This window comes from Peromyscus maniculatus, chromosome 1, assembly GCF_049852395.1.
Source record: "Peromyscus maniculatus bairdii isolate BWxNUB_F1_BW_parent chromosome 1, HU_Pman_BW_mat_3.1, whole genome shotgun sequence".
In the NCBI taxonomy this organism is placed as follows: Eukaryota; Metazoa; Chordata; class Mammalia; order Rodentia; family Cricetidae; genus Peromyscus; species Peromyscus maniculatus.
Window position 1 is genome coordinate 117635493 of NC_134852.1, and position 24511 is coordinate 117660003.

The 24511-nt window shown below is 43.0% G+C and overlaps 1 protein-coding gene and 1 pseudogene across 2 annotated transcripts in view; both read left to right on the forward strand.

The window, feature by feature from the left end:
- Positions 1 to 12371: 12371 nt before the first annotated feature.
- LOC121830151 (elongation factor 1-alpha 1 pseudogene) lies at positions 12372 to 13173 on the forward strand (annotated as a pseudogene).
- A 3951-nt stretch (positions 13174 to 17124) lies between these two features.
- LOC102921805 (synaptotagmin-9) overlaps positions 17125 to 24511 on the forward strand; it is a 186117-nt gene continuing 178730 nt past the window's right edge. Inside the window, exon 1 of one of the 2 annotated variants that reach the window (XM_006991769.3) lies at positions 17125 to 17484. In XM_006991769.3, the coding sequence (XP_006991831.1) occupies positions 17340 to 17484 (145 nt within the window). In that variant the 5' untranslated portion in view covers positions 17125 to 17339. The remainder of the gene's footprint in view (positions 17485 to 24511) is intronic. The other variant, XM_076549814.1, reaches the window with a different exon arrangement.

A 24511-nucleotide genomic window follows, 5' to 3' on the forward strand; every position in this document is an offset into this window, starting at 1 on the left:
GTATGTATGTATGTGTGTATGTATGTATGTATGTACGTATATTCTCATACAGTAGATCAATTCTTCTGGACAGAATTACTGTCTGCACTCCTTTACATTGTTTGTGAATTTATAAATGCTCTAATTTTTTATTTATTGTTGAATTTAGGAACACTTTAATTATTTTTATTTAGTGTGTATATGTTGGCATGCATGTGTGTCACAGTGTGTATGGGACAGTTAGAGGACAACTCTTGGGAGTCCGTTCTCTTCTACTCCCTTGTGGAATCTGGTGATCTAAGTCAGGTCATCAGGCCTGTATACAAGCACTTCAACCCACTGAGCCATCTGACCAGCCCTAAAAGCTTTGTTTTAAACAAAACACTGTGCTTTGTTTTAAATGGATCTACCCATCTGCCCCACCTCCAGAATCTTGAGGTCTACAGGCAAGAAGATGATCTTATACCTCTATGGATCCACAGTGACTGTTGGAGCTCCAGTTTTCCAGGGTACACTCAAGTCACCACCTAACATGATGTGAGGGAAGCGGAGAGAGTAGCCTGGGAACCTGGCCTTAGTCCTCAGTATCATTCATTACAACAGGTAGAGCAATGATGAGCATGAATCATGGATACAAATTCAAGGTACAACATTGCAAACTCATCCTAAGAGTGTCAAAACTGTCTTTAAGCCCTTACACTTTCTTTCCCATCCTAACCTCCACTCTTTTGTGGTTTTCCACACGGGCAAGGCTTTTTCATTTGAGAGAGCAGGAAAGCTCAGTTCCCTCAGGTATTGTTGAGTCTTCATGGACAGACTCATGGAAAGGGTTTGATATGCTTCATTGCAGTTTAGTTTATGGTGGCTCTGGGCAATTGCTTTGCATCCTTGGCTTGTGGCTACATCACTCTAATTTCTGACTTTGTCTTCTTCATGCATCTCTTATCTCCCTGTAAGGAAGAAGTCACTGGCTGTGCAACCTGTACTACATGGAGGATGGTTTCATCTCAGCCTATATAACTAATCACACATGCAGATACCATATTTCTGAATGATGTTGTATCTTGCAATTCCAAGTGGACACAAATTTAAAGGGCAGTCATAAGTCAACTCTGATAGCTTTCATTTCTAGCTTGGGTCTGTGTTCATCAGAGTAAGTAAAAAGATGACAATGGAAGGAAGCTTAACTTGATCTGCACAGATGCTTCCCCTATCTTGTTGCTGGTTCTGCACAATTTCTATTATCTTTCCTGAGTTAGTTCACATCCAGAATGCTCTCTTGGAACTTGTCACTTCACTCGGATGATTCTCTAACATTAGATACTGGCTCTTATCCATCCCATCTTCTCTTGAGTACCCTGGCCCATCTGGATCTGAGTGTGGTCCTTCGTTGATTTTTTTTTTCATTTAACAATTATTCACTAGGCATATCAGGCATAATCTTGGATGCCAGGTTTTCAAGACAGGCGTGAGTGACAAAACTCTTGCCTTCACAAAGTGAACATCTAGGTTGGCAAAGGGGATGGGATGTATGGACTAAACAAGAAATAAGCATAGAGACAGATGTTATGGTACACTCCTGTAAAACCAGTATTTGAGAGGTGGAAGTTGGAGGACCAGGAGTTCAAGGCCAAGCTCAGTTACATAATAAGTACAAGGCCAGCTACATAAGGACTCGTCTCAACAACAGCAGGCTAGGCTCAGCCACTCAACCCCATAAATGAGTTAAAGGGACAAATAATGGTAAAAAACAGAGAAGATTTAATCGAGGTTACCACATTAGGAAAAATAGATAAAGAAGTCCAGTAACTGCCGTCCATATTCAGGGTTTGTGAGATTTAGTTTAGAGAAAGGACTAGGGCAAAAGACGTGAATAATTAAGTGGCCTGATGCAGTGCCAGGAGTTGAATCAGGGCTTCACACATGTGAGGTAAGGCCTCTTTCAACTGAACTAGATCCCTAGGCTCCCCGAAACTTTTTTCTCTTTCAAAAATGGGGAATAGGCTTTGATAGGGAATGCCACTTCCCAGGGTCTCGACTTGAGTAGAAACTGGCTCTGCCATCAATCTCTGCCCTCCTTGTTTTAGGGGAAAGTGACAGCACAGTCTTACTTGAAATTTTAGTCAGTTGGGTCAGATTGCCAAGGCTCCAGGGGCTTTGCCTTGGCCTGTTATGGAGTTATTAGTAAATGTTGCACAATTTTTAAATGTTCTTCTTATTTAAAAAGCAAAAACAACCCAGAGCCAGATATTGGGGTAAATGCTGAGAGATCAGAGAGACAAAGGAACAAGGCACAGCTACTTCTCACCAGCTCCACGAATTCTCTGAGTCTTCAGCGGAAAGGGGTCCAGCTGACAAGGGCTCCTCAGCCGAAAAGGCTTTAGTTCCTGTCTCCTCATGCCTTATACACCTTTCTCCACACTGCCATGTTACCTCCTTCCTAGTGCTGGAATTAAAGGTGCGTGTGCTTCCCAGGTACTGGTAGCAAAGGCGTGAGATCTCAAGTGCTGGGATTAAAGGTGTATAAGTCCCACCACTGCCTGGCTCGGTTTCTCTCCTAGACTGAATCAATCTCATGCAATTCAGGGTGGCTTTGAACTCACAGAGATCCAGATAGATCTCTGCCTCCCGAGTGCTAGGATTAAAGGTGTGAGCCACCACCACCCGGCATCTATGTTTAATCTAGCAGCTTGTTCTGTTCTCTAACCTTCAGGCAAACTTTATTAAAGTACACAATATATCTGCTACTTTGCAGGACACAAAAGGATGATGCACCTGTTAACATGACATCAGGGAGCAACTTAGAACAAAGAGCAGGACTGTCCACAATCTCCAAGCCTTGGGATTTGCTAACAGATCAGCTGGGTCTGATCAAGACCATCTAATGGGCTTCAGTCACTTCGGTTTAACTGAGGCTGCTTTCAAGAGCTTTTTCTAGTCTGCTGTTGGCCAAGTCTCAGTTTCCTAACAAGCCAGCCTTTCTGCACAGACACATGAGTGCTCTCAAGAAATACCACCCCAGAGTGAGCCATCCAGGGGGAGGAAAACAGTTGAGGACAAAAGTCTCTGCCTTTTTACAGTAAAATCTCCAAAATGTTACAGCAGGCACGTAAGAACCTACTTTTGCTAAAATGTTCTGGATCCTGGATTGGGCCTACACAGTAAAAGCCAGACAAAAGCTTCCATTAGAGAGAGTCTGCCTTTCTCTGGCTACCTGCTCACCTCTGCACAGACATGATCATCACTCCAGGAGTGTCTGTTAGTTAACCTATTCATATTATGGGTGTCAGTGGGCATCTCCAGAGAACTTGCAGGATCTTGTGTCCCAGATAGAAGGCATTAGACACCACATGACTAGCTGCAGAAGCAGGAAGCGTTCATTCAAAGAGAGCAAACAACAAACCAAAGTAGATTTTAGACAGAAAAGACAGGGCCAAACAGTTCCTGTTCACTTCCCCATCCCAACTGATACCCACCCTGACCATCAACTCCATTTTGTGGGACTGTTTTGAAGGTAATGGCCTTTTCATTTCAACTTGTATCAGCCCTCACAGATGGATTCACTCCAAGTGAGTTTCACTTCCAGTTGAGCCTAATAACCACTGGAGACTGAAGAAAAATAGAAACATAGTTGAAGCAAACCTATTTTTTTCTTTCTTGTATAATATTTGCAAGACATTTTCCTCATAAATGTAATGGTATAGGCTAAAATCTAAAATCCTGTGAAATAAGCCTTGAATCTCTCCTTTCAAACTCAAAACAGCTCAAGACAAAACTGTGAACAGGACTACCACTTACTATATTATTCAGGTGCACAACTAAACAACTCATATACAACATACTACTGTAGTAGTGCTAGTTCAAATACAAGAACTGGTACGTAATGATCTATGGTTTTTAGCATGAAATAAAGCAAAGGCACATGCTTTATTTTAATCAATAGAGGTTAAAATTATAATGTAAAAGGTGTGTCACTACTCTTAATTAAATGCTCGAAGTCAGCCAGCCACCTCCAGGTCAGTGAGGTTCATAATTTGCATAAAGCTCTCATTATCTGCACTTTGTAAATTTCCTTTCCTTTCAACAGACCAAACTCTCTTAAAGGAGGTCTAAATAGAAGATTCTTCAGGAAATGGAAAATCAGCTGTCACCTTGGTTCACTGGGGTGTCCTCTGAGTCTCAAGGACTCTAACTCTACCTGGAAACCAATGGTCCTTCTTAGGGAATGAAGTAGTTCATGCACATCTCCAGGGATATTGTTTTCTATTATAATAGAGAGAAAGAGAGAGGAAGATAGAAACACAGAAAAAGACAGAGACAAACAGAAAAAAACACCCTGGAAAAGATATTTCCCCAACTAGATGAAAGAGAGGAGAGAGAGAGAGAGAGAAAGAGAGAGAGAGAGGGGGGGGGACTGTAAAGTACTGCCAGATAGGAGCAGAGAACACATGTTTGTGTGATAGTATGAGCTGATATTCAGAAGAAGGTCTGTATTAAAGATAAAAAGGTTCTACAAGGCTGACTGGCTAATTAGAACTTCATGATTAGAAAGTTGGAATGCTTCAGGTCTAGAGCAAAAAGAATCTTGGATATCTTTATTCCCCTTAATAGCCTTTCCTGGCTCACCTCTGTAATCTGACATTTTGACTATCAGGTAAAACTGTTGAAATGTCTTCTTAGCTTCCACTAGCTTCTACCAACTCAGAAGCTAAGAAAGGCATCAGAGAACATCTGAAACCATTGCTGAGATTTCCCCATTTTGCTCTAACCCACTTACCTGATGTCTCCATGATGCATTTGTCAAATGCATCGATTTATGACATTCTTTTGTTCTATGACTATAAAAAGTCATGTGATCATAGCCATCCAGGTCAACCTGAATCTGTGTTCCCAGGCTGTCTTCACTCATGTTTGACTCAGAAAAGAACCACATCTAACTGCCTCTGGAGTGAGCACTGTGCTTTGTGTTGGCAATGGAGAACAATACTTATTCCCGAGTATCAAATAGGGGGAAACATAGGTGCTGTTACTGGAGGTTTACGTGCAAAGTCTGAAATCGGACAGCTGCAGATAGAGAAATTAGCATCTTTGTTGGCAGAAGATAACTCAACACATATGGGCATGAGGTAGAATTGTAGAAGCAGGAGAGGAAGTGCAGCAGGAGAGAGCCAGGAGGCAATGCCGCTGCTTAGGAGGTGAGACCGGCTGAGCAGAATACAGGAGCAGAGTGTGTTGCTTGGAGTCTGTGTAATCCCCTGGGCTTTAGGCAATTCATTAGGAAGTCACATACAGCTTGTTTTGAAGTTGTGTGTTTGACTTTCCTAGGCACCATAAATACTCATTTTAGAATGTGTATTTGACTGTTCAAGGTGATCATAAATGTCTCCAGAAATTGTTATAAAAATGTAAAGGACTCCTGTAGGGCAATTCTGATATGAGAGTTATGAGGAGGCACATTGTAGCAGTTGAATTTAAGTCTCTGGAGGTCCCCTAACCTGGACTTGAATCTCTTCTCCATAGCTTACTAGTGGTATGACCTTAGGCAGGTGACTGGAGCCTCAGAATTTTGATATTCTTATCTATAAAATCAGGATAATAATAATAGTAAGGATTTTAGCTGGAAGTAGTAATAACTAAAAGCACATTTATTGGGGACCAGATACAGCACCTAGAAGTTAAGAGCACTGGCTATTCTTGCAGAGAACTTGGGTTCAGTTTCTAGCACCCATGTTGGGGCTCCCAACCATACGTAATTTCAGTCGCAGGGGATCCGATAACCTCTTCTAGCCTCCTGGAGTACTGAACACATATGGTCTACGGACATGCATACAGACAATCCATTCATACACATAAAGCAAAACCAAACCACATTAAGCACAGCAGACCCCAATGGAACACCCAACAGTTGCTCAGTGAGCTTCGCCCATTAAAAGATACACAGGACAGTCTGCAAAGACCACACAAGTCACAAATGTATGTTGTCAAGCCCTCCCATCTTCACATGCAGAAAACAAAGTCAGGGTCTACTGCAGCCAGCAAGGCTGGAGAAGGCACAATATCAAAACTGCTCTTTCTGGCCATCTGAACCACTTTGTGACCTGGGTTCTCACCTAGGCCACCTACAGTGGAAAAGTGATCAACAGCCAGGCTTGAGACTCACACAGGCCATCTGTGCTGCTGACTACCTGTGTGAACTTGAGCGTGCTACTTAAATGTCTTCCTCCTCCTCTTCCTGGCTTTGTTTCATTGTTTTAGATAGTGTCTCATGTAGCCCAGCCTGACTTCAAACTCACTATTTTGCCTAGGCTGGCCCTAAACTCCTGGTTCCCTTGCCTCCACCTCCATCGCATGCTGGGATTGCAGGATACAAACTGCTGCTACTTACATTTCCAAACTTAGTTTCCTTAGGGGATAGTGGAGGTGACTAACATCTTTCCCAGTGAATTGTTATGAAGATTATATGAGCTAATTCATAGCATTTTTAAAAGTGTCTGACAAATGGCATGAGCTAAAAATGACAGTAAAAAATAATTAAAATAACAAAAATAAGCCTCTAGGATTCTAAATTCTACTTTGCTTCTTGATATGCTTTGCAGAATATATTTCTGGAGATAAAATAAGAAGGAACTTAATAGGGGGTAGCAAGAAAGTTTTCAATAGAGATAAAGAATAATACCAAGGGGATAAAGGTTTTATATATATTCAGAAAATATTTTTGAGGTAAGATAGCAATGACTTTGCATAATTAATTCATGTGGGATATAAGAAGAAAGCCTATTTATTGTGGAATTCAAAGTCCAACACAGAAGTTATATTTAAAAAAAAAAACTTTTGCATTTAGTGGGCACTCACTTACCACTGGTTGAACTGGCTGATTACATGTGATAAGGAGGATTCCATTCCCCCAAGGCATAGCTCTGGTCATGCAGTTCCTGCTCCAGACTTTCCAGAGAAGTGTAGCTCTCTACCATCATCAAAGAAGTTTCTTTCTACAGCACACGGGGACCATTACAGAAATCTACAACTGGTCAAAGTGCAGAAAACAACAGGCTATGAGGTACCAAACCCCAGCCGATACATCTACTTTGCAAGCTCTACACCTAAGACTGGGGGAACATTGCAGAAGAGGGGGAGGAAAGGTTGCAGGAAGCAGAGCTCCAGGATGTCTGCTGTGCAGTGACCTTCTATATGTGACAGGGAAACTGCACCCATTAAATCCCAACAGTGTGACTGCTTTAACAAGATTTGCACAACAACAATGGCAGTGGATAGGCCAATGTGGATGGGGAAATTGCAGCCCCACCCCTAGATGAAGAGGTACGGTCAATTACGAACTGCAGGGAGAGGGGGAATCGGTCTTCTCCAGGGATAATCCCCCTGACTGGTCATCTAATCCCAAGTAGTCAGTACTAAAAAGATACACACAAGCAACACTAAGTGGACTCAATTGGTTGCATAAATACATTCATATACATACACACATTCATATACACTTTGTTACATATATTTAGGTAACAATAATAATTAAAGAATAAGAGACCATGGAGTTGAGAAAGAGTGGAGCTGGAACATGGGAGGAGTTGGAGGAGAGAACAAGGAGTAGAAATGAGGTAAATATAATATTATAAATTTCTCAAAATATTTTAACAATAATTATAATTATACTAATCTCAAAAAAGAAATAATTTTAAATTATAAAATAAACACAGGTGTTGTGAAAAAATAATAAACGTGATAGGAAAAGCTAGATGAGGTATACCATGCTTGTAATCCCAGAATTTGGGAGATAGAGGCAGGAGGTTATCCTGGGCTACACTACACAGCAACTTTAGGGTCAGCTTGGGCTACATGAGCACTGTTTTAAAACACATACACACACACACACACACACACACACATACACACACACACACACTTTTTAAAAAGTATTTTTAAAGTAAAGTTATTTATTTGGGACCTGGAGGTAGGGATGTGGTAGAGCTCTTGCCTAGCATGCAGAATGTTTACCAGTACAGCATAAATCAGACACTAATTACAAGACTGTAATCCCAGCTGTAGGAGGCAGGCCCATCAGAAATTCAAGGTCTTCTTCTGTTGCATAATTAATTTAAGGACAACCTGGGCTGCATGAGATCCTATATCAAAAAAATGATTTTTATCTGATGTTGGAGGGAGATGAAGTCCAGAAATTCGACCTCTGCTCTCTCCTTGGCCTCATTATGAACAAATGAACAAATACAAACCCGTGTGACCACAGAGAAGACACAGTAAAGAGTGCCAGACCTGGGGCCCAGTGCTTTGCCGTCAGGCCTCTTATGGTTCTCTCTACAATGGTGTGGCTTTTAAATGATAGAGCTAATAAGACTCTGCTTCCTTTAAAGTGAAGGAAATGGTAGTTACAAAATTGTAGCTATAAAACATAAAACCAAGAAGAAACCCACACAATCCAGGCAGGAGGAGTAAGTATTTTGAACATAGTAGAACAATCTGCTCCTTGGAATAATAGCTAATGAGAATACTCAGAGGGACCAAGCGGTTATTACCAAGTTTCCAATGGCTTCTATCTTATCTCAAGAAAAATTCACTCAAACAGGAAAGGATGAAGCTAACAGCTTTCAAAGGAGACTAACGACCAAGATGAGAAAGCAGGTCCACAGAACATGAGCTCCAAGTCATTGCAAATCTCTTGGTCAAGGTGAACTGCATGTTAGGCTCAGAGACAAGTGTGATGATGAATGAGGAGGAGGTTTGTGAGTACTTTAGGCCAGTGCTAATCATTAGAAGACAGTTCTGGATCTCATTTTCTTTTGTATAAAGCAACTATATGGCAAAGAACTGAATCAGCAGAAGTTATGATTGATGGAACTTCTTTCATTAGGTACCCACAACTACTCTTGAGTCTTAAGAGCTCATCACGGCATCACCTCTTTGGTTTTACCCAAGGTCGGCATTGTATGATTAACGAACAGCATGGAAGATGCATGGGACATGAAGGGTTTTATCTGCTGCATCCAGGGTACTGCCATCCATGCAGCAAAGTAGAAGCTTGAGGCCCAAAGGAGGCAGGAGACACAGCACCACATGCTGGGTGACACCAGAAATGCTGCCTGACACTGGCTTGCTGGGTTCAGCTAAGGCATCACATTTCAGAAAGGATTTTCAGCAAATGAAATCATATAGTAGACAAGGGACAAGTCAATAGGAGACTTTGGAAATCTCAGCGGAAGAGTAAAAATACTGGGTACTTTCACCCTGGAGGTGAAAGTACCTCTGGGTACAAAGTTTTGTGTACAACAGTGTGGCATACAAAACAGGTTCTATCTGGGTGTGGTGGCTCACTCTTGTAAGACCAGCATTCAAGGAAGTAAAGGAAGAAGAATCAGAAGGTCAAAGCCAGCCTCAGCCACACAAGACTCTTTCACATAAAAACAAAAATAAACAACACCCCCCCCCCCAAAAAAAGAAAACATGGGCTCTGGGGCCAGGCATACTTCCATGTGAATCTTGGCTGTCAGGACTAAGCTACGTGGAGAAGCTACTAAATCTTTTTGTGCTTCTTTTCTCACATACGAAATGGAGGGCTAATGTAGGTGAAATGCAGTAATGTGTCAAGTACACGGTATGTAGCAAATGCTTAAGAACTATCAGCTATAATGACATCACCAAGAGGGTGCCGTAGCTGCCATCAAGTCCCTTTTTCCAAGGTGCTTTTTCTAAGCATGCAAACTAAAAGTTCTTAGGCTTCATCTTCAGAAGCATGTGCAGCAACACCACTGGCCTAATCTGTGTGATGTTGCTCTGACAGTAGAACTGAGACAGAAAGTCTATTTTTTTTTCATTTGTTGACTGTCTGTGTAATCTCAAGTAGTCCAAGATAGCCACAGGCTTCCTGCACAGTTTACAGGCATGTGCCATCACATGCTGCTGAAAGATCCCGTCACTCCAAATTGCCAGAAATTCTCGACATTCTGGAGGCTGGGGAGTCCAAGTGGAAGGCAAGGGCCTCCGTGCTCTCATGGCATGGAAAAGGGTGGAAAGCCCTCTGAATCTGATCACCTCTCTGTGGTCCCATAACACCGTTGCAGTGGAAATAACCTTTCTGTGGGAGTTTGGGGTACTTTTAAAGAAATAATTTTGTAGGCCAGTGTGAATCTCAGGAATCAGAATTCTTTTCTTTTAAAAAAATGCGTTCATTTATTCTACGATTTCATACCTATATGTATATTGATTGTGTTGTCCCCGTTATCTAGCATCTCTCATATTTTCTTCTTCCCTACTGGAGCACTTGTCCTTTCCAACAACTTCATCTTCTATTTTCATTTTTCTCTGTGTGTATGTACATGCTTGTGTGTGTGTGTGTGTGTGTGTGTGTGTGTGTGTATGAGAGAGAGAGAGAGAGAGAGAGAGAGAGAGAGAGAGAGAGAGAGAGAGAGAGAGAGAGAACTGCATTTAATTAGGGTTTCTTGCATGAGTATAGGTGTGTAGGACTGGTAGATATTTACTTGAGGCGGGGCTACTTATCAGTGACTATACCCCTGAGGAATATGACTCCTTATCTCCCCCTCGCAACCGTGAACTTCCTAAAGCTCCTTAGAGAAGGATGGGGTCTCTTGAGCTCCTTGCTCATCCATGATGGAATGTTGATGGATCTAGTCTTGTATAAACATTGCTTGGGTAGCTACAGTTGCTGTGTGTTCATGGGTACAACTGCCAGGCCATGTCCAGAAGATAGCACTTCCTAGCACCCCTTTCCATCCTTTGGCTTTTAGATTCTTTCCTCCCACTCTTCCTGATGTTCCTTGAATTTTGGAGGGGTGTTACAGATGTTCCACTTAGGGCTGAGCACTCATAGTCACTCATTCTCAGCACTTTGGCAAGTTATGAGTTTCTGCATTAACCACTGCCCATTTCAAACAGAAGGTTCTGTGACCAAAGCTGAGCAGCACTAATCTATGGATATAAACACAAATACATAGAAGGCAGCTTGACATCATGTTTTTTTCAACACAACACAAGTTTTATGTTCTTCCGTAGGTTTTTCCCTATGATTTTCCAAGCCAGGACTTTACATTACCACGCAGGAATTCCTCCTGTGGAGTGTAGATCTCAAATCCAGTCAGAAAGTAGTTGGTTACTCCCATAAGAGTTATGTCCCTATTGCACCAATGGGCACATCTTGTCTGGCAGATTAATATTCAAGTTAACATCTGAGTAAGAACACTGATGACTTTTCTACTCCAAAAAATATACTTATTTTTTTTCTGTAAACTTTCTTTTTGAGTCAGGCTGGCATGGAACCCACTATGAAGCTCAAGGACATGCATAAGCACATTTTAACCAAAACACTCAAAAGGTCATGGTCATCAATATCATGGCTTCTATTAGATATTTAGAACAGTAATGGGTATGGAGTTGTCATTCTATCCTAACAATAACTTCTTCTGGAACATCTCCTGTAGGACATGCTTTGAGGCTGTGTGACAGCTAACTATTTTAAGAAGTAGAAGTAGTTAAGTCCTAAATGGCATAAAATATATAGTATACATATAAATTAGTAACAGTCACTTTTAAACTTGATAAATATTATGTACTATACATAATTGTGCACCCTCTACTTTTATGTAACTAGCAATATAAGTAGGTTTGTTTATGCCAACATTGCCAAAATGAGCAATACAGTGGGCTGCAACATTTTTATAGCTAAGACATCACTTGAGTGATAAGAATTTTTCTGTTGCGGTATAGTCTATTCTTGAATGAAAATGTTATGTAGCTCATGACATCTTCCAGTTTGGTATGCTATGAATAGCAGATTAAGAAATATGTTTTGTACCAAGAACATTACAGTGAGCATAAAACAGCAATAAGAAAAAGACATAAGACTGGGCATGGTGGAGCACATCAGTAAGCTAAGCATTCTAGAGGTAGATGCAGGAGGGTCATTCTTGTTAACCTGGTGAGTTCAAGGTTGTCCTGGGCTGTCTGAGACTGCCTATCAGGCAGATTCTATCTACTTCTATCTAATCTGTCTGTCTGTGTGTCTATCTATGTATAAATGTATACACACACACCATCATAGTCAATAGCACAATTCAAAGTGCATTTACTTGTACATTAATAGAATTAAATGTATTGCTTTAGGTAATAGCAGTAACAATTCAATTGTGCACATGTTAATATTATCTGATAAACTCCAGATATAAACATTTTAACTTGCAAGATGCTGGTTGCTTAGTAACTATTTTACTTCTTGAATGTCTTAGAATCTGTTACATCCCAAGGATACTTGTTTTGAATTTATTTAAAAAAATTTGTCTTTCATTTTACTTCATTTGCAAAAGGTTTACCATCAGAGTGTGAGTGTTGTAAAAACCACTGATACCTTGAAATGAAATGGGAAAGAAAAAGACATCAACATTGTTTTCATTGCACACATAGATTTGGGCAAGTCCACTATTGGCCATCTGATCTACAATGTGGTAGACTTGATAGGAACCACTGAAAAATTTGAAAAGGGGGCCACTGAGATGGGAAAAGGCTCTTTCAATTGTGGCTGGGTCTGGGAAAAACTGAAAGTTGAGTGTGAGTTTGGTATCACTATTGACATCTCACTCTGGAAATTTGAGAGCAGCAAGCATGTGACTATCATTGATGTTTCCAGACACAGCCACTTTATTAAAAAACAAAACAAAACATGATTACAGATTGTTGTGCTGGCGATGGTGAATTTTGATGCTGTTTTTTCCATGAATGGGCAAACCTGTGAGCATGCCCTTCTGGCTTACACACTGTGTGAAACAGCTAACTGTTGGTGTCAACAAAGTGGATTCCATGGAGTTACACTAAAGCCAGAAGTCAGCACCTACATTAAGAAAATTGGCCACAACCCCGACACAGTAGCATTTGTGTCAATTTCTACTTGGAATGGTGACAGCATGCTGGAGACAAGTGCCAATATGCCTTGATTTAAAGGATGGAAAGTCACCCATAAGGATGGTGGTGTGGGTAGAGCCACACTACCGGGAGCTTTGAATTGTATCCTGCCACCAACTCATCGACTCACATGTCTGCAACTGCCCCCGCAGGCTGTCTCTAAAATTGGTGGTATTGTGCATATGTGTGGCAGTTTTAAGTTATTAGTTTTTAAAAGCAGTATTTTTGTTTGTTTTTGAGATTATATTATATTATAATTTAATTACATTTCTCCCTTCCTTTTCCTTCCTCCAAGTCCTTCCATATACCCCTTCTACTCTCCTTTCATTTCATGAGCTTTTTTTTAAATAAATAGATTAATTAATTAATCTATTTATTTATTATATATACAGTGTTCTGCCTGCATATATGGCTGCAGTCCAGAAGAGGGCACCAGATCTCATTACAGATGGTTGTGAGCCACCATGTGATTGCTGGGTATTGAACTCAGGACCTTTGGAAGAGCAGCCAGTGCTCTTAACCGCTGAGCCATCTCTCCAGCCTGACTTTTTTTTTTTTTTTTTTTTTACTAAGTGTTATTGCATACATTATATATTTGTACACACACACACACACACACACACATATTTCTAAATATAACCTGTTGAGTCCATATAATATTACTTGTATGTATGTTGTCAGGGCTGACTGTTTGACACTGGACAACCTGCTCTTAGCTTTACTCATTTGCTTGGAGTTCTGTGTGTAGGGGTGAGGCCTAGTGAACTCTTTCCTACCCAGTTTGGCATGTCCATTGGTGTCATCCTTGTTCAGTTCACTTTCGGGAGGTCATATTGGTGAGACTTTACCATCACAGCTTCTGATGTTGCTAGGAGACACAATCTCACAAAAAACTCCCTGATCCTTTGGCTATTACAATCTTTGTGACTCTCTTCTGCAGTGGTCCCTGAGTCTTAGATGTAGGAGGGGTTTGTAGATGTGTAAGTTGGGGCTGAGCTCTACAACTCTGCATTTTGATTGGTTATGGTATTGTGTAATGGTTTCTCTCTGTTGCAAAGAGGAGTTTCCTTGACGAGGGGTGAAGACTACACTCATCTGTGGATATAAGGACAAACGTTTATAGACTGTTATTAGGGATTGTGCTGGTTTAGAAAATTAGTGGTCATAGATTCTCCTCCGCTAAGCATGATTTCACTTTTCATTAGCACTGAGTAGTTGGGTAGGTTTCCACTACTAGGCATGGTACCACTCTTGTTGAGTGGGTGTTAAGTCCAAATAGAGAGCTGTTCCTTACTGTCAAGATAAACAACTTAATCAGAAATCTGTCAGAGAATTCTGAGAGTCATTAAAACAAGTTCAATGAGGAAAAAAATGTGGGTTTTTTGTTTTGCTTTGTTTTGTTTTTTACAGACAGTAGACCAAGCTGGCCTCAAACTCCTGATCCTCCTGCCTCTACCTCCCATGGGCAGCAAATATTAGCATGCCCCAGGATGTCCAGCTCTAAGGACACATCTGAGCTTTCCCTCTACCTTCAAACTCTAAAATTGACAGTTGTCAGTCAGTTCTATGAAATATTCTTTCTTGTACTTTTGTAAATTTCCTTCTAAATTTTCTAGTTGCTCCTTTTCAGTACTTTGGTGGAGTCACATTTTAAAGGCCAGAGTTATCTCCTATCCAGCTTTTTTTCTGGGAGTAACTTCAATGTGGTAACTGTTTCTATTCCCATTAATGACTGACAGACTGCTGTCATTGAAATCTAGGCTAGCATTCTAGGTGCCATTAGAGACTCAGATGTCCCAGGTCTACTTTTGAAACTTTGAGAGATTTGAAGGAATTTTTTATGTTTTGGTTTGGTTTCTGGTTTGTTTTAGGGTGTAAATTGTTTTATTCTATTTGTTTTGTATTTTGAGTCTTATCATGTAACTCTGGCTAGCCTGGACCTTGTTATGTAGACCTGGCTGGCTTTGAACTCAAATGAATCCTCCTGCCTCCACCTTTCTGCGGACTGGAATTACAAATTTGGGCTTCAGAACCTAACTCTGCTCTTAAAATTTCTGTTAATATTTGAAATGTCTTTCACATTTGAGTGTTTCTGGCATTAGCCATTGCCTCTTGTCTGGTCAAGGTTGTCTCCAGAGTTTGGTCTCTTCAAATCATTGCTTAACTGAATTTAAAGTTTTCAGCTACTTTCTGACATCATGGCATGAGAGTTACATGGCTACTGGCTTCAACAGGCACCTTCCCTGTTCATACACCACCCTCCAGTCTGTGTCACCTCCCCTGTCTCGCCCCACACAGAAGTGTCCCCTCCTTTGGAAGAGGACCACCTGCTCAGTCTTCCCCAGGGACTCTTTCTCAGTTGGTTTCACAATGTTTTCACAGATGTTTTGTCTTAGGTATTGTTTGTTTGAGACATGTTGTAGCCCAGGTTTCTTCAAAGTCATTATGTAGTTGAACTTTGGCTCTTCCTTCCTCCACTGTCTTGAGTGCTGGGATTATAGGCATGTGCCACGACGCTGAGTCCATTTGGACTAGGGATGAAATCCAGACCCTTGAGTATGGTAGGCAAGCACCTACCAACTGATCTTCATCCCAGCCCTATGCATTATTTTTTTTTAACAAAACAGGTTTTTTTGTTTTGTTTTGTTTTGATTTGATTTGTTTTTCTGTGTAACCCTGGTTGTCCTGGAACTCTCTCTGTAGACCAAGCTGGCCTAGTACTCACAGAGATCTGCCTGCCTCCGAGTGCTGGAATTAAAGGCGTACACCACTACTGCCCAGCTTAACAAAAAAGTTTTAAAAATAAACATAGAAAATAAGAAAAATAGAAGGATAGACCTCTTTTTACTCTTTGGAATTACCTTTATAACTACAACTGTCCATTCTCCATTACTCCACTATAAACTCCACAAAGCCTAGCACCACTCACCACAGAACTTCCCATTTTGTCTGTTGAACAAATATTCTCTGGGATCCTACATTACCTCTGTGTGTAAAAAGATTTCTATGAGATATTCTCAGAGACAGCACAACCTTATGGCTAAGGGTGCTACTTAATTGTTCTAGAATGAAGTTTGGCAACAGGATTATCTAAATATGTAAGAGGAGTGAAGGGGGGAGAAGGAGGGGGAGAGAGAAGGGAAGGGGGGAGGGAAGCAGCCCTGAAGGAAGGAGAGGGAGAAAAGAGGGAGAGAGACTAGTTCCTTATTAGGATTTTGGGCAAGCAGCACCTTTCTGAGTCTGCTTTTTCAGGGATAACATGGGTAGCACACACACCACACACATATAAACACACGTTCAAGGCTATCTACAGAATTAAATGAAATTGTACAAAAGGCTGTGGCACAGTGCCTTGTGCACACAAACAAGCTCAATAATTCGTGGTTATTTCTGGGCTTAGTGCCTAAAAAACTGAAGGGATGGGTAGATGAGAAGTGACTGAGGTCTTTCCAAACATCCACAAACTCTGGATCCTCTGTCTCCTGTGCTAGGGAAATGCTGGCAACCCTTGCCTTTCCAATCAGCTGCTTAGAAAACCTATCAGGACCTGTGAAGCTCCAGGTGAGCCTCAGCGTCTTTCCCAGGGGGTCATGCATCTGCCCTCACTTCTGATCAGCGCCTCCACCTTCTCCAAATCACCGCCACGCTGGACATCCATTGTTTGTTGGCAAATCTTGGTTTCAAACCTCGCATTTGGGCGCGTGATGTCCTTAGGCCCGCGGCTTCTCCTTAGATCGCTCTTTCCAAGTTCAAAGAAGGTACTGAGATCTCGGCGGGTGTGGTCCACCTCCGAGCCTTGGCTTCATACACCCAAGAACGTGCATTAGACCCACGCGGAGCTCCAGGGGCGGGGGGAGAGGCGGGGGGAGGGCGGGGGGAGGGAGGGTGGTCGGGGGATAGTGGTTTGCATCTGGGCGGAGAAATGGGGTGTTAAGAGCTTCTGGCACGAGTACCGGCTAGCACTCCCTGAGTCTGGGTGCGGCCACTTGGAGCCTGGGGTCCGGAACGGAAACAAGCGCTCCTTTTGTAGCGGGCAAGCGCCAAGGTCTCCGCTCCCCCCACCCTCCCGCTGGCGCGTCTGCTTCGAGGCCGCAGCGATCCCCGGTCTTCAGCGCGCACCCCTGACCCGGCCCCGCCCCCGGCGGCAGCGAGTAGCGGGCGGAGCGCGGAGAAGCGCGCGGGGCTGTGCGGCGCCGCCTCCCTTCCGCGCCGGGGGAGGAACGAGGGGCCGCGCGGGAGACGAGAAAGCCCGAGCGAGCGACTAGCGGGGAGCTGCATGCAACCGGTGGGAGGCCGGCCGGCTGGCGCTGCGGCTCAGGCTGGGAGCGCGGACCGGCCGGCGGCGGTGGCGGAGGCTCTGAGCTGGCAGGCGGAGGGCTTTCTCCCGCGCCCGCCTGCCCGGCGCGGTCCGAGGATGCGGGGGGGCGATGCCCGGGGCCAGGGACGCGCTCTGTCACCAGGCGCTGCAGCTGCTGGCCGAGCTATGTGCCCGAGGGGCCCTGGAGCACGACAGCTGCCAAGATTTCATCTACCACCTGCGGGACCGTACCAGACCCCGGCTCCGCGACCCAGGTAAGCGCCGCCGCCCGGCGGGACCCGAGGGCCCTGGGATGGGGACTTGGGGCCGCACCGGGGCCTGAGCCAGGAGAGCAAAGCAGACTGAAGGAGGGCAGGGGGTGACCATTGAGCCCAAAGAGGTCTCCAAAAGCAGCGCACCATGGCCTGATGCTGGAACCGGGCGGAGGCTGCTGCGCGGAGGCCGAGCCTGGGTGGGCTGGGGCATGCTTGGAAGAACCACGCCCGCCACCTGCGCTTTGCTCCTGGGGGCGGCTCCTGAGCTCCAGGCTGAGCCTGCCACCTCACCCGCTGGCGCCGGAGAGCTAGGGGAGGCCGCGGAGGCCTCGGAGCTGGAAAAGGGACTGAAGAGCCAAGGAAACTCTGGGAAGTTGGGAGTTGGTTACAGCCAAGCTGCAGCTGATTCCCACCCGGAGCTCCTCAGCCTGAGTGCCCAGTTCCTCTCCCTGCTCTGGGGGTGAGAAGGGCGGGATAAGATCTTGCCTGGGGCCAGGCTCCGGAGCCTCATGTCTAGGACAGCTGGGCCTGAACTCTTTGCCTGTATGTCACAAGGTGTGCAGACGCTGAGGCCTCAGTTCCCAGTTTGTCCCGCTGCTGCAGTCTGGCACACTGGAGTGGTGGGCTTCTGGCGGTATCCTATGCAGCTGGCAGTTGTCTTAGTGAAAGTTGTGAGGCTCCTAACTTTGGAAAGTTCATTTTCTTTGGCATCTGACCAATTAAGATTAGAAGAAGGCGTTTTCTTTGAGCATTTTGCTTTTCCCAACTGCCCTGGGTCCTACGGTCTTCTCATTCATCACTGGTCAACAGAAGATGCATTCCTTCCCAATGTTTCCTAAGTGCCGTCTCAGCTGGAGGACTCATATTCTCAAATGTTTTTCCAGTATAAGTGTTTTACATTTTAAAAGGCATATTGTGATTGGATTGTTAAAAATGGGACGAGAGAATGACCTTTGCTTTGATGTTCATGTGTGTAAACATTAGCAATAAGCTATTGCTGTGCAAACTATTATGTACGAGTATTTCTCATTTTATGCCAGTTCATTATATAAAAATACATTTACCCAAAGGATAGAGAATTACTTGACTCTCAAAGAGGAGCCAGCTGACTTAAATAGCCTACCTTTAATAAAATAGTCTAAATATGTGTGGTGAAGGCAGGTGTTAAAAGTTGCATATTTTTTGTAGTCTAAGGCTTTATTTTTCATGCCTGTGGTTACATTAATAAGCTTCTCAAATGATCTCTAATGTTGTATTACAAAGGGGGAGAATTAAGTGGAGAAATACCGATTCCAGTGATTTCCTAGGAGCCTTGCTTGTCCAGTCTGTGTAAGGCTCCTTGCTGGATGAGAATGTGCCTCACAGACCACAGATATGAATGGGAGCCGCCTCACCTCACCAACAGGAGTCCCATAAAGATGCCTCAAGTGTGGGGGTGTTCTGTGTGTACATATCAGGACCAAGCCCATCATTAACACATTTTTCCCAAAGCACATGTGAGTGCTGAAACCTTTCTCTGTGTTCCTGCCCCTGTGTGGTAGGTTTTCCTTGTTATCACAGACAAGCTGTCATCTTTGGCTTTACAGGAGAAGGGGAATGCAGCCTGTCTCTGAATTGGGATTTTAATGCCAAGTTTTTTTGGCCAATTTTCTGCCTCTTCCCTTTAATGAGGGGCTGCTTTCTATGTGTCCAGGTTCTCCCAGTTCCCACACTGGGTAGACCTGGAGGAAGAGTCCCAAGGAATACTCCTCACAAGAGGCATTCTGGCTCCTTGGCTGGGAAATTGCTTTCCTGAGAGACTGCCCTGCTGCTCCCTGACTTCTTGAAAGCTGTGTTTTGCTTAAACTAGGGCACATGGCTTTGAAGTGGCTCCCGCCCCTCTGGCTCCTTCCCTTGTGTCCGGAAGTAGCCTGAGCATGAGACAAGAGAGGAGCCCTGCAAGTGAGAGGTAGGAAGAAATGCAGCTGAAGATGGCATTCAGCATGCCACCCTCTCTATCAAGGCACCTCTGCTCAGTCCAGATCTCCCTGTTTCCCTCCTTCCTCACCTTGCTCACAGTAATTCTTACATGGATTACATGGTTTTACATCCATTCCTCTGAAGCTGTTAGTGAAAGCCAAGAGTGCCCTTAATCTCTGAGCCCTAAAAGCTGAGTGCCTCGAGAGGCCACACTGCACAATGCTAAGTGAACAGTGCCCCTGCTGTTGGATAGTGTGGCCCAGAACAACCATGTGCAGCTGCCCTGATGATCCCCAGAGAGTCCTCTCTGTAAATGGGTGACTTCCTGCTCTGTGAAAGAATCCACCTGAATGCCATGTTCCAGCTTTCTATGCCTGATGCCTATCCATGGCTACCCCATGGTAGCTGTTTTCTCAAGCTTCATTAAAATCTTTAGTTATGAAAGGAGAAAACAAGTAATTTGCAGCAGAACTTCGCATCTAGGATGCTTTTTCTCCTTTTTCCAAGAGGAGTTAAGGCTGGTTCTCAAGCCAGTGTACTTGAGGCAACAGGAAGAGCATACATGGAAAGGTTCTGAGGCAGGAGCAGTGTTACAGTGATTTAAGAAACATTGGTTTCAAGGGTGGCTGGAGGTGGAGCGTGGTAAGAAATCTGGTCAAGGGTTGAATGGGTCAGATCATGTAGGGTCCTGTGAACTGTTAGAAGAGCCTTGCGTTTTACTCTGAATGAGATATGAACATTAGAAATTGTTAGAGAGGAGGCAGCCAGACTGCCATGCTGAGAAAATACTATAGGAGAGCAAGGGTGAAGACAGATAGCTGTATTAGTGATCTGTTTCAGAAATCCAGGAAGATGTGCAAGTTCAGCATGGTCTTAATGGAGGCTCTGAGATGTAATGATTACGGACCACTTTGAAGGTACCACCAATATTTGTTGACAGGTGGTATCAGGAGGATGAAAAGAGCTGAGGATGAGTTGCAGGCATTCTGACCTAAGCAACTCTATTTACCGAGCAGCAGGTTTCAGGAAGGGGCTTGGAGTAGGGAGGGAAAGTGGGAAGGTTCTCTTTGGTGTCTAGCTTTTTGTACGTAACTGAGTGTGCCATGCCTCTTTAGTTAGCCAAGCTGTTCTGCAGCTGATGGTCCCTAACATTGCCACTGGAGACTTCACTGTCAAGAGGCTGGCTGATGGTGAGGTGCATTTACTGTTTTGTAGGTTTTTCCTTTCTAGGGAATTGAAAACTCTCTGAGCTTCTCAGTGGGCTATTGTTGTCACACTAGGGACTGAACTCACCACTGAGCTACACCCCCAGTCTTCATTGATCTTGAATCTTTCGGGGTTTTTTTTTTTTCTCCATTCTGCATCTTTGGCTTTTAGGAGGGAAGGGATCGGAGCTCTGTGCCTATTGTTTCTACATCTAGAAAAAAACAGGTTGCTAGAGTGCACTTCCTAGTTTCAAACATGTTTTATAATTCCCCTTGTCTCTGCTCTGTAGGACACTGGTGGACCTGCAAGGACGCCTCGTGTAGGTTAGTTCACTTGGTACTCTTAACTGTCTTCTAAGATACTGCTGCTCAAAACATTTATCTTGTGCCAGGAGTATCTCGGTACTTGAAAGACATATAAGATCCTAGACCTGCTCTACACTTACTGAATCTGCACCTTTGCGTTTGCATGATTCTTCATTCAAGTTCAAGAAGCATGGTCAAAATGATTGGCATATATAGGGAAAGTGAAATGCAGGGACAAGCTAGCCCGTGGCTGTGCTCTTCACTTACAGAAAGAGTTGGGCTTAAGTCAAAGTAGCATGTTAATCAGTCATGTCACATTTACAGTTGTCCTTCAGCATCTGAAGGACATTGGTTCGAGGCTCCCATGATCCTAGAATCTGAGTATGTTCAGCCTTTCATACAAAATGATTTAATGTTTGTGTGTGACCTATGCACATCCTCCCATGAACTCTGAATAATCTGTTTCTTTTGATACCTAAGAATGTACATGGCATGTCAGTTGTTACTGTAGTATTCACAGACTAATGGAAAGAAAAGTCTGTCTGTGGTCAATGCAGATATATCCCCCTCCCAAACATTTTTGATCTACAGTTGTGTAAATCAATGGATGTGGAGACCTTTGACACAGGGAGCTGACTGAACGCAGAACTCAGAAGTCATTGTCAGTGGAGAGTTCTTAAATATCCTCAACCGCTATCCTTAGGCCTGCTTTCTCTATTCTGAATGTATATAGTACATTAAATCCCCCAAGTGTAGGTTAAATTGTGTGTAGTTAGAGTCACCTTACTATTTTGGTTATGAATTCTTTATCCAATATTAGTTTTCTGTTCATGGTCCACTGTCCTGTTCTGGAGGGTTTTCTGCATGTTTTCATTGTCTGTACCAAAGAAAGGCCTAGAAAATATTTATTTGCCAGCTTAGGTGTGAAGCATAGCTTCAATGTCATATTATCAGTGACCCTTCCTTCCAGCTAAATACTACTATATTATGGAAAGCCTCACCTCCATGGTTTTCTACTTTGGCTAAGTATTAGAAATCCTTAAAGGGATCTAACAGAAAGAAAAATAACAACCAAAACCTAACAATGATTTGGCTATATCCTAGACCAGCTAAATCAAAGTCCCAGGTGTGGTGGTACCTGGGATCAGTATAGTATATTCCTTACATTTTTTAGTTGATTCTGACTTATAGTCAGGTAGAGGACAACTCTTATGACCATAGGTGAAGGTAAACTCCACCTAACTCTTCTCTGCTCATGTTTCCTTACTGAATAGTATGAAAAAATGGTTTAAAGACCCAATTTGACTTATACTGTTGCCTTTGTATAGCTAGTACCCTTATCAAAGCTGATTCATAACTTGCTTTTGACAATATTTTGCCAAATGTTTATCTTGAAGACTTTCAATAAGTGTCACAAGACTTTATCATACCCATCTACTTTTAAGGAAAAAATACATTAAAAACTGAATGTGGTGACATATATCATGTATCTGCAATCCCAGCACTTGGTGACTAGAGACATGAGATCAAGAGTTCAAAGTCAGCCTCAGCTACATAGTCAGTTTGAGGCCAGCCTGGGCTACATGAGACCCTATCTTGGGATCAGAGAAACAGAATGTAGGACTTTCACTGATAAAACCTTGTATTGAATAGTGAAATCTCTTATCAGGAGGTATGTGTGGAAAATAATAATTAAATATAGTTTTAAGGGAAAATCTTTGTAACCATTGTGATTAAATATTACCCTTAAGTCAAACTTTCCAAAATATTAAAAAGAATCATTCTTAAAATACTGGCTTTTTAGGGATAGTTATTGGTGTGATTATGCACAGTGGGATTAATTTTTAAAAGTTAACATTAATTGTAATGGGGAAATAGCCTTCCAAGGAATGAGTGGCACTGAGTGTACAGTATGTGAAGGTCTAATTTGCATTTACTTCAGTGACATTTTAGGGTTTCTTCATAAATATTTTATTTAAACAAGTGTGTTTTCATCTCTGTGGGATTCCTCTACATGGACCAGTGAGTGGTTTAGTCACGAGGTAATTTTCAAGAGAGAAAAACAAAAGCAAAGCCTGGTGCGGGCACCACAGGCAGGCCCCTGGCCAGGTGCCTTTTTCTGAATAAACAATCAAAGGCACAGACTTTTTGATGTGGGCCAGAAGAAAAATGAAGCTGAACGTGGAAAGAACTCCCCCTAAAATCCCCTTCTCTCTCTCTCTCTCTCTCTCTCTCTCTCTCTCTCTCTCTCTCTCTCTCTCTCTCTCTCTGTGTGTGTGTGTGTGTGTGTGTGTGTGACAGATGATATCACTGGAAGGCATGCTGGCACTTCTGTGTGGGCAGGTGTGGTTCCCATGTGGTTGGCTTAGAAGAAAGATACATTCATTTCTTCATCAGGTGAGCAAGTTCAGAAATCTGGGTGTATTAAAGGGGAATAAGTCAGGAGAGAAATAACATTGTGAGAGGGTAAGTGTGGAGTGTGTATTTCTGTATTCTAAATGAAGTCACAACTTGAATTGTACAAAAGTGTTTCCCTAAGGGAATTAATCTTCTTGGGAGCTCTCACTGTGTATCATGATTTTTCTCTTATTTATTTCATTTATTTGTTTTTTGTTTGTTTTGAGGGGCATGGTGGTCTCATTTAGGCAAGCTGGTCTTAAACTAAGTGTGTAGCTGAGGCTGACTTTGAACTTCTGATCCTCCTGCTCCACCTCCTTGGTGATAGGATTACAAGCAAACACCACTGTGCCTGTTTCTATACTTGTTTCCATGTATTTCGTTCCTTGACTCTAGGAATATGGCTTTAAACCAAAGCAAACTCAGAGGACCAGACTTTGAAGATACGTTTGAAACACTCATGGTACCCAGTGCATAGATTTTTACCACATGAATTTGTTGTGCATGGTATTGGAGGTGGAATCAGGACCTGTGCCTTGTAGACAAACTATCAGCAAACTGAGCTGTATCTCTAGACAAAGGGATGTTTGTTTGTTTGTTTGCTTGCTTATTTATTTATTTATCTACTTATTTATTTATTTAACATGTATATATTCCAAGACTGTTGTGGGTGTCTTGAATGGTGTTTTTCCTGCATGTATATCTGTGTGAGGGTGCCAGATTCCCGGGAGCTAGAGCTACAGAGAGTTGTGCAATGCTATGTAGGAGCTGGGAACTGAACCCTAGTTAGGTCCTCTGGAAAAACAGCCATCATTCTAGCCACTGAGTCATCTCTTCAATCCCTCTCCTTGTTTCTTGAGACTGGGTCTCATGTGTAGTTCTGACCAGGTAGCTAAGGATGGCCTCAAACCCAGGTTGATCCTTGTGCCTTAGCTTCCAAAGTGCTGATATTAAAGTATGTGTTACTGTGCTTGGCTTGCATAAAGAGTTGTGTATCAACAACCAGTAGGACTGTACCTCAGGAACAACTTTTAAGAAAACATTTGTTTATTCTCTCTCTCTCTCTCTCTCTCTCTCTCTCTCTCTCTCTCTCTCTCTCTCTCTCTCTGTGTGTGTGTGTGTGTGTGTGTGTGTGTGTATGTGCCTACATGAGTTTATGT